Source organism: Pelodiscus sinensis, chromosome 5, assembly GCF_049634645.1.
Source record: "Pelodiscus sinensis isolate JC-2024 chromosome 5, ASM4963464v1, whole genome shotgun sequence".
In the NCBI taxonomy this organism is placed as follows: Eukaryota; Metazoa; Chordata; order Testudines; family Trionychidae; genus Pelodiscus; species Pelodiscus sinensis.
The window spans coordinates 61,150,590-61,164,487 of record NC_134715.1 but is presented as its reverse complement, the minus strand read 5'-3'; the positions used below and the strand labels follow the sequence as shown (position 1 = coordinate 61,164,487).

General features: G+C 39.9%; 1 protein-coding gene and 1 long non-coding RNA gene across 3 annotated transcripts in view; one reads left to right on the top strand and one right to left on the bottom strand.

Moving 5' to 3' along the window:
• The window catches only part of FSTL5 (follistatin like 5), a 560,578-nt gene that overhangs the window by 421,143 nt on the left and 125,537 nt on the right, over positions 1-13,898 (top strand). For both annotated transcript variants that reach the window (XM_006121877.4, XM_006121878.4), the window contains exon 8: positions 9,513-9,633. In XM_006121877.4, coding sequence (XP_006121939.3) covers positions 9,513-9,633 — 121 coding nt within the window. The remainder of the gene's footprint in view (positions 1-9,512; positions 9,634-13,898) is intronic.
• Positions 1-13,898, bottom strand: part of LOC142829617 (uncharacterized) — a 62,346-nt gene that overhangs the window by 16,444 nt on the left and 32,004 nt on the right. The gene's annotated exons all lie outside the window — the stretch shown is intronic.

The following is a 13,898-nucleotide window of genomic DNA, read 5'->3' as shown; positions in this document are numbered from 1 at the left end:
TAAACACACACACTCTCTTTTGCAAGCAAACAAAGGCAAATCATCATGGCAGTGACTGATGCAGGTTTTCCCATAATATAAATTAGAAAGTAAAAACTTATCATCTTGAATTTATTGAGTTTGTGTTTTTTCCATTTTCTTCAATGAGACGAGGATTTTACCAAAAAGAAGGGGGTGGAAAATACCTCACAACTTGTTGTTCCAATATACCAGAGGTCTTACTGGGTTGTGTTTTGGCTGCATTTTGTTTGGTACCTCACCTTTGACCTTACCATCATACGTGATCCTTTCAGGAGCACAGGATTTCAGATGGCATTGCTCTTATGGTCTTATGTATATGCAAGGTTTTCAACCGCATCAAGGTGTCAGCACAAGGAGAAGACCATCTATTATCGTGTCATTGTGTACTGAGTGATGTATTGCAGTAAGAAAGACAATTTCTATAGCACGGTATCACTACAGAAATAATTTTTGTGTTTTTTTCTGCTAGTATCTCATTATAATCAACTTAAATTTTCTGTTTCAAAATAAAGTCAGACTCTATGTCCTACGAGCCATCTTTTTTTTCTCTCACAAGAAAAAGAGTTGCTCTTTGAAAAGATATGGAAGGAGATGCGGAGATTTTCAGGTCTTAATCCATCAGATTGAGAGAAATAAAGTGCCAAACCAAGAATAATCCAAAATATTGCACCAAGTCAGGCCTTCAACAGACTATATGTTAAATCCTGCTTTTCTGAAATCCTTTATGACTGCAGGAGATTATTTCCAAAACAGTGAGGTGTGCCACCTTTGCAAAAATTCTAGAATATTGTGTATTGTGTGTGGAAATATCGGAAAACATTTTGTATGTGTTGCATGCATTATTTTTGCAGGGAGAGATGTGGCAGGATGGGAAAATTTCTTCTTTTTTTTGTTTTTAAAGTAGGTGGTATTTTGTAACTGAAGAAATGGATCAGAGTTTTTTTAAGTCAAATAAAAATATATAGAAACCAAAAAAAAAAAAACCCTTTAAGAAAGTTATATTAGTTTGATAAAATAATGAAATTTATATATAAATTTACACATAGATTGGAGTTAAATTACTTTCTTTTCATGCACTTCCTCTTTCTTATACAAGGTGAAAGCTTCTGGAGTCACACATAATCAAAAATTAGAAAGCGTTCTCAAATGCTTTCCATTTGCATAGGGATTAGCACATGAAAACAAATTGAAATTCTAAGGGAGATAAAACAACCAATTTAAGATAAAACAACCAATTTTAAAATTCTTTAGGTTTCTATTGTCAATAACAAAAAAGTGAAAATTGATTGTAAACATTTTTAGTTTAACAGGGTCTCTTTAATTGATACTCATCACACACATGCTTAAATTCCATGTCCTTTAGCTGTATACAATGTCTTTTAAGAATCATTTCCAAAATAATAGTTTAATTTCATAGTTTACCTGTATGATGAAAATAATGAAAGACTATACATTAAATTTTATAAATTGTAATAGTGTGTATTTCAGAAGTAGTTGCCATACACTTTATGCTTAAAATGGCCATATATTCAAATTCAAAAACTGGGAAACTTTTTTTCAGGTCACAGCTTTAAAATCATTTTAGAAGATAACAGAATGTCCCCTGTTCCCCAACACCTATGGGTGATAAGGTTACTTTACTCAACAACAATTTCTCTTTGTTTTCTGAGAGCCAATAATATGTTTTCTGGTAACACAGGGAAAATCCTGTTTGGTGTAATAATGTGCCATTAACATTTATTCTGTACTTGTAAAAAACACCAAACATTTTGATTCATGAAATGAAAAAATAAAAAACACTGGAATATTTCATATATCCCATAAGAAGTTCCTGGGACAGCATGTGGAAAAACAGCACAGTCCCAGTAAGACCAAGTCATGTGATTGATTTATTCATAGTGTATTTGCAGTAAGAAAGAGCAGCCTGTTTACTATTCTTCTCCCTCTGTTTTGGTTTTTTTGAAGAGAGCAATGCTACTGCCTCCAGTTAGCTAAACAGACACCCCTTGAAAATATGTAGCAAGCTAGTGAGGAGAAAATATCAAAGGGGTTTATTACTTCACAGAGCCATGCAAGAGATAAAGAATGTCAGTATCTAACCTCAAAGTTTGGAGAGATTTTCTGCTGACAAGCCAAGTTTTAACTTCTTGAATAATCCATCTGAATGTTAAATTCTGAAATGTCTCTTCTTCGTAAACAAAATGTTATCCCTCATAAAATAGTAGTGAAAAAGCCTACTAACTGAGTCACATACTGAAGAAATAAGGCAATGTGTACAATTAAAACTAATCAGTGATCATTACATAAAGCTGTGTCCTTTCTTCAGTGTTGCTTCGTACTACTTCTTGAATATACTCTCTTACTCACTATGAAATATTAAATACATAAATACAGAATATGACAAATGAGAGTAGAATTTTCTGTCATCTCCATGTTTAAAACAGAAGTCCTATTTTTATGGAACCATGGGGATAAGAATGGGAGATGTGATACATGTGAACTTCCTGATATTGCTTCATGTAATTAAATACACTGAAGGGTAGAGTTTAACTGATCAGCACAGCAGGCACATTTTTGAGGAGTTCCATTATTTGAGTTTAATATAGGAATTTTCTTCCTTTGGAAATAGATATCATGTTAGTAAAAATCATTCTAAGTTCTACAAAAGTTATAGTGGCCAATTAAACAGTAGCTTAAGGCAACTGCTAACCAGAGAATATAGACTTGCTTACACTATATGTTCTTGCTCGAACTCATGCAGGTGCTCTAGCCTATTTTGGATGGCAGCAGCCCGAATCATATTATTGTAATGTACAAATTCCACTCCAGTGATCTCTCTATAATCTACTTTAGAGCTAGAGACTGTAGTCCAGTGAACTGCATAATACATTGCAGAATTTCAAAAGCAACTAGAGCTGATCAAAATTTTTCAGTTTTTTTTCCTATTTAAATCTACCATACTGTTGAAACTGATATGTTTCACAGATATGCATTGGTTTCAATGAAATGTTTATTAGGATGATTTCTCAAATATAGGATGAAATTTTGAGTGAGAAACACATCACAGAATAGTCAGGTGCTTAGCCTTTGCAACACTAGTTTCAAGTCCTTGTTTTGCCTGATACCTCAGGTGTATGCTTTAGACCAGTGGTTTCCAAACTTTTCGGCATCACCCCCCCATTTCTTGATTTTTGAAAAAACCCTCACGCCCTGCCAAAAAAAAAAAAAAAAGCAGCAAAACTTGTTGAGAAAAAAAAAGGAACTGAGCAGGGCAGCAAAACTTGATGGGGGGGGGGGAAGCTGGGTCGCCTTGCACCCCCCCTGGAATTTCTTCAGGCTCCCCATGCTCTAGACCATAGAGTATTGGTTGTTCTGGGTGGTTCTCTTGTGATTTTTTTCCCCAAAATATTTTTGAATGGTCCTGCTTACATTCTGTATTGGAATGAAAACTAATTTCAAACTACAGGATTCTTGTTTTCCTGAGAGCCCTACTAGCAACCTTTGACTGTGAATGTGCAGAGAATTTACTGTATTTAATGAAGAAATGAGCTCTTATGGAAAGGTCTTGCTCAAAGGACATGTTGCAGATTTAAATACTTCTAGTGTTATTTTCTTTTATTCACGACAGAAACAAACAAACAAAAAAAACCCAAACCATATTTGGAAACAAGGATCGGATGACTCTAAATAACTGTGTGCTGAATTTCTGTGCATGAAATCGCTAATGCATGAAAACCAAACACAGAACTCTCAGTTCTAAGTGAATCTCTGAAGCACTACTTAACTCAAAGGACCAGGATTGCGACAGATGATGCAAAAAGATGGCCTATATTTTAACAGAAAGCTGCAGTCCCCGAAACTGAAATGAAAAAAAAAATTAGATAGAACAGCAATTGAAGTAAAGTGCACAACACAGCAAAATATGTAGTAAATTTTAAAAAAGCCAAATGTTATTAATCAGATAAAAGAACAGAGTTGAGAGCACAGGAAGCAGACACAGAAGCAGAAAAAGTTTGTTTTTACACTAGTTTTGACTGTATTAGAGTCCTTTTTTTTTCTAATTTCATGTATGTGTATCATTACATATGTACAGTTAACCCACACACAAAAAATATTTTTCCCTGATTATCAGCTCTACAAACTCACTTGGGCTCTGAAAGGCATACTGGGCTCTGAAAGGCATGTTTACTTCTCTTGGATTATCCTTAAAACCAAAGATTCTACAAGTCATATGATAGATGCTTATTCATATTTTCCAATTGTGTCTTCATCAAACCCATCTGGAATTTCGAAAGTGTAACCGCGGGCATACTCTATGACTGTGTGGGGATTATTCATGAGAAGCAAACATCCCATATTTACGTGCAGATCCAAAATGGAGTTTGTTGTACCAGTTGGAACCTTCTAGTCCAACATACTCTGGTCCAGCAACATCCGTGGTCCAGCATGATTTTAGTTTGCCAGGTGTCCACTTATGATGGGTGTGGCCAAGTTTCCCATGGTCTCATAAAGTTTGCTTACAGCCACCAGACTTGACCGCCACTGTTCTGTGCTGTTACTTAGCTCTAATATACCCATAAATGTCTTCTAAGAACCTAATGAGCTATGGAAGAGTTGGTAGTGCTGCTAGACAATATTGATTTCCGGTGGTGCGACAAATTCTCTAGTTCAGTATTGGTCAGGTCCCAAGGGTGCTGGTCTAGAGAAGTTCAATCAGCATTATTACTGAGGGTAAAATGACAATCATTCTGATTTCCCCCTTCCTTCCTGTTTCTGTGGGACTAGAATTCAGAATTTGAGGTTAGGTGAGATTAGGAAGTGAGGGGCTCTTCACCTAAGTAGACATTTTCTGACTGTGAAGGTGAAAGGTTTCTGAGCTTGAGGTAGGAGTATGTGAAAGCAAGGGGTTTCTGAGATGTAAGAAGTAATGTAGGGTTTATACTGCGATTTGGGCAGCTGGGTAGAAAGTGTGGGTGTGGATGTGAAACGAGGAGTAACGGTAGTTCGGAATAGGAAGCCTAGTCCGAATTACCTAGTCCGTGCTGCGTGTAGCCGCGCGGCACAGAGTCTGCACTAGCAGACATTTAAAAATGGCGCCGCCCGGCAAGATACAAATGAAACCCGGAAATTCAAATCCCAGGCTTCATTTGCAACTCTGGTTGCCTATATTACCACCCTAGTTCGAACTAGGGTAGTAGTGTAGACATACTCTCACTGATGTCTGTGTATCTACCATGTGGGAATCTTGGTATGTCTGGTGGTGCAGCTGCCTTTTTATATTCTCTGCCATGTGGCTTGAATGTAACTTTGTCCCAAACCTCCTTGGTCCAGTCACCTTGTGACCTGAGTGGTCCCAAACCAGGACCAGAGTTTCAACCAGTATAGCTCTTTGTCCTTGATGTGCCGTTGATCAGGTTAGATAGTGCTGATGCCAGTCTGTCGGGGGGTGTCATCCAGATGCACAGCACAAGTTTGAAATATTAATATACCACACATGTTTATAACTCATGATATAAAGATGTTTATATGTATATAATTAAGCTTGTTATATTTAGCAAATTATGGTGATATTTTACATGGTATATATTGTATTAGATTAATTGCAATTTTGTAATATTGGTATCAATAATATTATAAATGGCCACCCCTATACCATATAGTTTGCCCCAGTGTCATAACCTCCACCTGGAAATCAACAAGCAGCCAATGCAGATTACTGTATATTGATGTCATGTACTCATAGCAAGATACATTAAGTGACAAGTGAGACACTGTCTTCTACACCAATTTCAGTTTTCAAATTGAAGTAAATTATAGCCTTCTACAGAATATCAAGCAATAATCTAATCTTCAAATACAAAGACATAAATGATAATGTGGGTCACATCCAAGAAAAATAATTGCATGTCATGACTAGCTGTAGTTTAGAAAAATCACCCTGGTCTTTGGACCTATATGATAGATTCACGGGTTTTGCTAGATAAATAAAACCCCAAGAGAGAATTCAAAATGTTAATACTTCTCATAATTACTGTAATAGATGCTTCTGATAATGGGTAATTTGGACTCTCATTGTACTCTACATACAATGACTAATAGTGCCTCCATTACATAATTGTACATCTTTGATCAGCTGCTTGTACTAGTCAATAATTGTCACAGGTTGATTGTACTAGAACTTGCTCTTGTTCTGGTATTATTTGATTTTGATTTCTCTCGGGGTTGCACATAATGTATTTGTATTTTAATTGCATTTTTATGTTCTGTTTCTAATGTCCTATCATCTGAACTGAATTTTTGAGAGAACAATCATGGTGTCAGTATTTACCTGTCATTAATGAGGATGAAGACTCAGTCTCAATCAACAGTAAACAAAATAGTTGTTCTGATACTCAGTAAACTATTCTTCTCCATCTTTCTTAAAATGTTACCTGCCCCCTTACATACACATACAATGCCAAAAATCCAGTAAAAAAGATGAGCTAGAGATTCTCTCTAGCCCTGAAATACACTTAGTATGAACAGAGATGAAGGTCCATCAGGTTACTGCTTCCTCCTTCCCAAGGGTCTTACCCAGCCCTGATGTAAGTGGGTCCTATGCCAACTGAGTATTGGAAGAGTAGAATGGAAACTCATACTTTTCCTATGCTAGTAAGTGGGGGACAACTGATATTGGGTTCACCCTAACTGGATTTATTTAGGTGAGAATTACCCAGCATCATTAGCCTGTTGCAGCCCAGATATGTCTGCTTTTCCCCCACTGAAGTGATGCACAGCATAGAAAAATAATATGGCACAATAACTCTTCCTGGTTTGAAAATCAGTGTTTACAAATTTATTGAGTTTGTGACAGTCCTTGACCTTAATAAGGCATACAAGTTCATTTGTCACAGGCTGCTTGGTGTTAGTACAGCTATAGTCCATCAAAGGCCTATTTCATATTTGGTTTTCTATACATGTACAGGCAACCTTTTCAACTGTTGATTGCTTTAGGAAAGACTGCTGTTGTCCCACTGACCTGTATTCTCTTCTTTTCTTGCTTGTTTGAAATTCTTTGTTGTATTTGGGAAAGTGGAAGGAATACAAAATTTTCAAAATGTTCTTTACTCATTTAATTTCATTAGGCTGGCCGGAAGCAGTGCCGGCAAGGCATCAGATTAGGACTTAGAGCATGGAGGGCTGTGCTTAAAGGGACCCGACCCCCACCCCGGACAGTTCTCAGGGGTTTCCCGCTCGCTTGTCTAACTTGATGGAGGACAGCAAAGCAGTCCTGGCTTGGAGTGCCCTGAGTGCCCACACTTGGCACATCACAGCACTTGGCCATCAGCCCGGCTACACTTGCTGCAGGCGGCCATCTGGGGGAGGGGTCAATCGGGGGGCTGCAGGAGAGCTTCCACCCCGAGGAGCCCGCAGAGCCACCCCAGTCCTCCCCATTGGGGGCTCGTACCCCATTCCTCCTTCACCTCCTTCCACTTACCCCTCCCTAGCCCCCCTTCCTGATGTACAAAATAAAGGACACGTGTGTTCAAAAATAGAAACTCTCTTTATTTAACAAAATGGGGGGGGGGTTAACCTCTGGGGAGACTGGGAAAAGGAGGTGGGAGAGGGGAAGAGAGAGGGTGGGAGGGGAAGAGAGAGGGTGGGAGAGGGGAAGGGGTTTGGAACAGGTCCCATATGAAGAGAGGCTAAAGAGACTGCGACTTTTCAGCTTAGAAAAGAGGAGACTGAGGGGGGATATGATAGAGATCTATAAAAGCATGAGTTGTGTGGAGAGGGTGCATCAAGAAAAGTTCTTCATTAGTTCCCATAATAGAAGGACTAGAGGACACCAAATGAAATGAATGGGTAGCAGGCTTCAACTAATAAAAGAAAGTTCTTCTTCACAAAGCAGATAGTCAACCTGTGGAACTCCTTGCTGCAGGAGGCTGTGAAGGCTAGAACTAGAACAGAGTTTAAAGAGAATTTAGATAAATTAATGGAGGCTGGGTCAATGGAATGGTATTAGCCAGGGGGTAGAAATGGTGTCCCTGGCCTCTGTTTGCGGAAGGCTGGAGATGGATGGCCCTAGACAAATGGCTTGGTCATTGTTTCGGTCCATCCCCTCCAGGGTCCCTAGTGTTGGCTGCTGTCGGCAGACAGGCTACTGGGCTAGATGGACCTTTGGTCTGATGCAGTATGGCCATTCTAAGCTCAGGGTCAGGGGTCCCACTGGACCACCCTGATTTTCATGCAAACCTGCTCCTGGTTGGCCAGGCTGACAGCTCTCCTGCCCTAGATGGCCACTTTCCTGTGTCTAGTGCGGAGGTTGTGGATGAGGTCCACGATGTCCGCACTAGACCAGGTGGGCACCCGCCTCTTGTGGACCTGGGCAGTCTTCCGGGAGCCGCCAGCCTGGTCCCGGGAAGAGGCAGAGGGCTGGGTGGCAATAGGTGGCTGGCTCGAGCCGTGACAGGTGCAGGGTCTGCTGGCTAGGTGCTGGCAGGCTTGCAACTGGCACGGGCACCGTAGCCAGCCTGTGCCCCGTTAAGGGCTCCGGGGCCGGGAGGGGGGCAGAAGAGTTTCCCTGGTGGTGCCCAGAGTGGCTACACAGCCCTTAATTCAAACTAGTGAATTCGAACTAGGCGTTAGTCATCGTACAATGAGGTTTTCCTTGTTCAAATTAAGTACTCCGCTAGGTCGAATTAAGTTATAACTAGCGGTTTGTATGTGTAGCGCCTATCAAAGTTAATTCGAACTAATGTCTGTTAGTTCGGATTAACTTTGTAGTGTAGACATACCCATAGAGAGGAATATGAATTTTATGTTAAAGTTACCAGACTGCAATCTTTGAAGACATGAAATAAAACAAGGAAACACTGAATAAGCTTCAACAGCTACATTTCTATAAATCTGCCAAATAAATGTCATAACTGTTAAACTTTTACTGTAAATTTGAGGTTGTATCTTGTTACTAAAGATAATGCTTTAAACTTGGTTCTTTCATTCCAAACATTTCACAACCTTTTACAGTGCAGTGAACATTGTTTTCACCAGTTTGCAGATGGGAAAACTACAGAATAGAAAGTAGTGACTCATGAATGATGAATAGGTAGAGACTAAATTAAACTAAACTTTTCCCTATAGCTACCATAATTAAATAAATAAAAATGTTAGATGCAATAATAAGTACTAATATGAACTGAGGTTTAATAAGTTGCAAAAAATCCCTGGTATTTCCTTTTAATTAAGATAAGCAGAGGGGTAGAGAAGGCGCGCGCACGCACACACACACACACACACACACACACACCCCCTATCTATAAAATGTGAAGACAAAGTCTGTTCTAATTCCAGTGCATATCTGGAGTTTCTTCATTGTCTTCAGCATATTTTGGTTTGAAATGTAGATGTCTGACAGTTGCATCACAGCTCTGTTGCCAAGGTGAAGAACAAAATTACTGTACTGTTGCTGAAATTATTTTGATCACCTTGTTTTTAATCTTTCTCTGTAGGATTTTGGAGATGATGGGTCCTTGTACATTACTAAGATTACCACAACTCACATGGGAAATTACAGCTGCAATGCTGATGGCTATGACAATCTCTATCAGACTCATATCGTTCAAGTAAATGGTAAGGAAAGATGTCCTAACTGCCTAGTCATAGGACTGTCTCTGGATTTTATTCACTAGATTTTTTTAGTTATTTAACATTATATTACAGCTGAATACAATAGTAGATATAGGCAATATGTTTTTATTCATATCTTTCCTTCTGTATATATTGTTGCAAGAAAACAAAGTCTAATCACAGTATTTAATGATCCTATATAAATAATACTTATTAAATAGAATAATACAGAACCAAACAGTTTTTCTCTGTTTCTCAATTCCCAAGGCTTTAATATTGTTACTGAACATTATTACATACTATTGTATAATAAATATTTATAAAAATAATTTTAATGGCAACTTGATCATTGAAAGAGTGTTTGCAGTTCTATTACCTTGCAAAAAATATTATGTACAATACAAATTTCAAAAAATCCATAATTGATTTTAAAAATAGAAGCCTAAAGTGTTGCGCTCCAATGAGAGCTCTAATTTTTAAAAACTGAAACCATTTTTTTAGGTATTTTGTAGTCCAAATTCAGGGTCCTGCTTTTGAAAGTCTACGCTAAAAAGTTCACAGTCCTTGTCACTATATAAAATGTCAATCTTCTATTCCTTACTTAAGCAAAACCTCAACTATATTCTTCATTCAATCCAATATTTTTGGTTAGGATTAAAGATTTTAAAGTCTGTTTCTCTGAAATCTGCTCAAGTCTACTCCATTCTACCAGACTTTTTTTTTTTTTACTGTGGATACCACTGCTGTTCTCCTTATTAGCTAAGCTCAAATTCTTGTCACTTTGGACTCTCCCTGTCAGTTTAGATCAATTAAACATGTGTCCACTCCCTGCCACTTCTTCCATCCACTCTATAGTGCGTCCTTTTGCTTTGTCCAGACATCAGTTAATCTCTTCCGTGCTCTGATTATTTCCTTCTTTGATAACTCAAATCTTCTCACTAGCTTCCCTGATATTCACATCTGTCCATTCTATTCATACAAAAGGTACCATTTCCTAGTCCTTCAATCTGACTAAATCTTCCATTTCCACCTTTGAATTTTCCTGGTACCTGCACATTCTCCATCACATCAAATTCAGAAACCTTGTTATTGCCTCAACTTTGTCCTTTCATCATCATTCACTGTCACATTGTGTTCCTACTCCCTTTGTTCTTTCAGCCTTGAATGTCTGTTTGTTCATATCTCCAGCAAGTGTCTCTGCATTTTATTCCATATTGCCTGGTGTCAGTTGAATGCCCTTGCAGAAGAAATGCATAAAGTCACTACCCTTCCTTCTTCAAATATCTCCTCAAGACTTGAAACCAACAAGAAGTCAGCCAATTAATTATGACTAAACCAATGAGAAAATTGAGCCAGAAGATATTCATTTAAAGACAAATATTAAACATAAAATGTAATCACAATAGCAAGGTCAGATAACATTATGGATATATTACTATTTCCTTTATTATCATCCTCTTCTCCCACCACTTCTTATGTCTTGTTTTCCGTGATGAATAATTGTGTGTGTTCTCCCCAGGATACGTTTGGGTTGGGTGTAAGCTATGGAGATTTATAGCAGCTGTGGAACTGGCCCATTGTCTTCAAGTCCCTTTTAACCTGAAAAACATTTTGCCTCCAAGACAGATATTTCTCCTTAATTCTCAAAGAAGAAATGATTCTTTAGAGTATTTGTAGTGTCTGGATCATTAGGGATTTTTTTTCTTTTTTGCTAAGTGGATTTCATCTAATTTATAGTGGTTATTTTTCTTTGGGATATGAGGAACTACAATTCTTGACTCAGACATTCCTAGAAAAATCATGATACTGTAAGATTTATTAGCTGGATATAGATTTCCTCCTGCATAACATTCAAATCAAGTAATTTCATGTACAGGTTCTACTTCCCTGGTCCGACACCCATGGGACCTGGCTGGTCCCAGATGAGGGATTTTGTCGGACCAGGGGAGATGGTTTCTGGCCTCCCTGCTGCTGGCCCACCCTCTGCCATGCCACCCCACCGGCTCCTCTGTGCAGCCCAGCCCATTTGCGCTGCACACTAGCTCCCAACCCCCCACAACCAGCTGAATTGCACCCTGTCTACTGTCTCTCCTCACTCCCAACCCAGCTAAGCCACGTGCTGGGTTTCTGAGCTTAACCCTTGCCCTCCACAGTGTGGCAGCTTCTCAGCTCTCAGCCCCCCAAGTAGCCCAGCTGGGCCACATGACATGTTCCTGCTACACACACACCCTGCCTGAACAATGCCAAGCTTCCTGCCACCCCTGCATTGCACCAGGCAACCAGCACGGCCATCCAGTGCAGCACGCTACACTCTCACTCCCCACAGCACACCGGGACTCTGATCTTGGACCATCCATGGTTCTGTTGTACCACAAATGTTGCAAGACCAAAGAGTCCCAGTTTATAGAGGTGTAACATGTAGATTGTTGATCTTGATTGCAAATAGTGTAGGTCAGAACCTTCTTTGATTCATTTAATTTGGAGTAGCTCTGAGGAGGAGACCTAAGAACCCCATACCCACTGTTTGGTCATAAGATTCTCTGTCCATTATAAAATATATTACTTTGAGTGCAATTATTCAAGAATTTGCATTTTAAATATACCAGTAATGAGTGCTTTAGCATGCATGTTTAACATTTTCTTTCCATGAGCATCCAGGCAAGTGGAACTCAGTTGTGCAACAGTTTAGATGGAGAACACAAAGGGCACACAACTATGGCTGTACCAAATTAGCTTTACAATTTGAGCAAGTATTTTTAGTGTGAAGCACATTCTTAGGCTGTATCACAATCCGGAAAAAAAAAGTACTATGAGGCTGTGTAATAAAAGGATGTATTATAATGTATACAAACTAGGGACATGGTTTAGTTTGTATGAATAGCCTTAATTCTGGCATTTCTTATCCTCTGAGTCCTTGACTTTGCAACTTAATAACTTTCCTTTGATGTCATGTTTTTGTTGTTCAGAGTTTTTGTTTTTTTAAAAATTTTCTAGGGTTTATTAAAAAGAAAATAGAACATATTATATTATAAATGCAACTATGTTTACCTTCCACATATCATCTGCAAAAAATGAATGTTGGAGTCTCAGCACTGCAACACAAACCACATACGCTAAATGACTAAGAAGCAGTTATGAACACTGTGACAGGGCGATATGGCCCCAGACTTGTGCCCAGAATGGTGCAGACATAAAGCCGGGACTGCAACCAGCAGGGCTCAGACGTAGGGTGGGGGGCACTCTGGACAGTGCAACGCACACCGAGGCCGGGGTTAAGAGGGCATGCCGGGCATGAGAGAACGTCCCGATGCCACCACAGGGGGAGGGGCCCGGGAGGAGTGGGCCTTTCAAGAGGTCACCCGCAGAATGCCGAGGGGGACCAGAGGAGAAGGGGAGATCGCTCTGAGATGTGGAATGAAACCCCAAGGGGGGAGGAAAGGAGGAGGAATGGGAGAAAGGATGAGGTGGACATTGGACCGGGTGAGGGTGATTCCAACGTCAGCATCCCTGGAGGAGATGGCTGGGAGGACTCAGCGATAGGACACCAGGAAAGGGGAACAAGGGGAAAGGAAGTAGCCCAGGTTGGGTGCAGGAGTTGCAAGCCAGTGGGCTGGAGAGTTGAGGGCATCAGCCTCGCCAGTCAAGACAGGGACAGAGGGTCCCTGTGTCCTTAGGGTCCTGGGCTGAGACTCAGAGAGTGGGAGGGCCCGAGTCTCCCTTTACCACCTGAACCCTTCCCATTAGGTCTGGATCTTAATTACGGCAGCTGAAAGTGGTAGATAGCACCAGGAGTGGCAAGAAGCCCATATGGGGGCCCCTTTCCTGCAGGGGTTGCCTTGGGTGGGAGCCCCAGATAGGGCAAGAGCAAATAGGTGATTGAATAGAAGTCCCAAGTAGGGGTTTGGACCCCGCAACTCCCTAACAATCACTCACCAAAGGAAGAGGTATAATTAATGGAAGTAGTGCATTACGTAAACACTACTAATCCCATTTTACAGACAGTGAAGCTCAGTCCATATATCTGGCAGTTACTACCCAAGAAGCAAAATGGATAAGATTTAGATTCTCACCTAGTTTAACCTCTGTGTGGGGTATGAAGCTTGTTCAGTACTAAATTTTGAGAGAACCACAGTATTATTAATCATTTACCAAAAGTGGTAAACTTAGAATTCATGATCTCCTGGTTCCTTGCCCCATGCAGCTTTCCTAAGCTAAAGTGTATTTTAAGAAGATGGAGGAGGAAGAGGTTCAGCTCTGTCCAGTGCTGG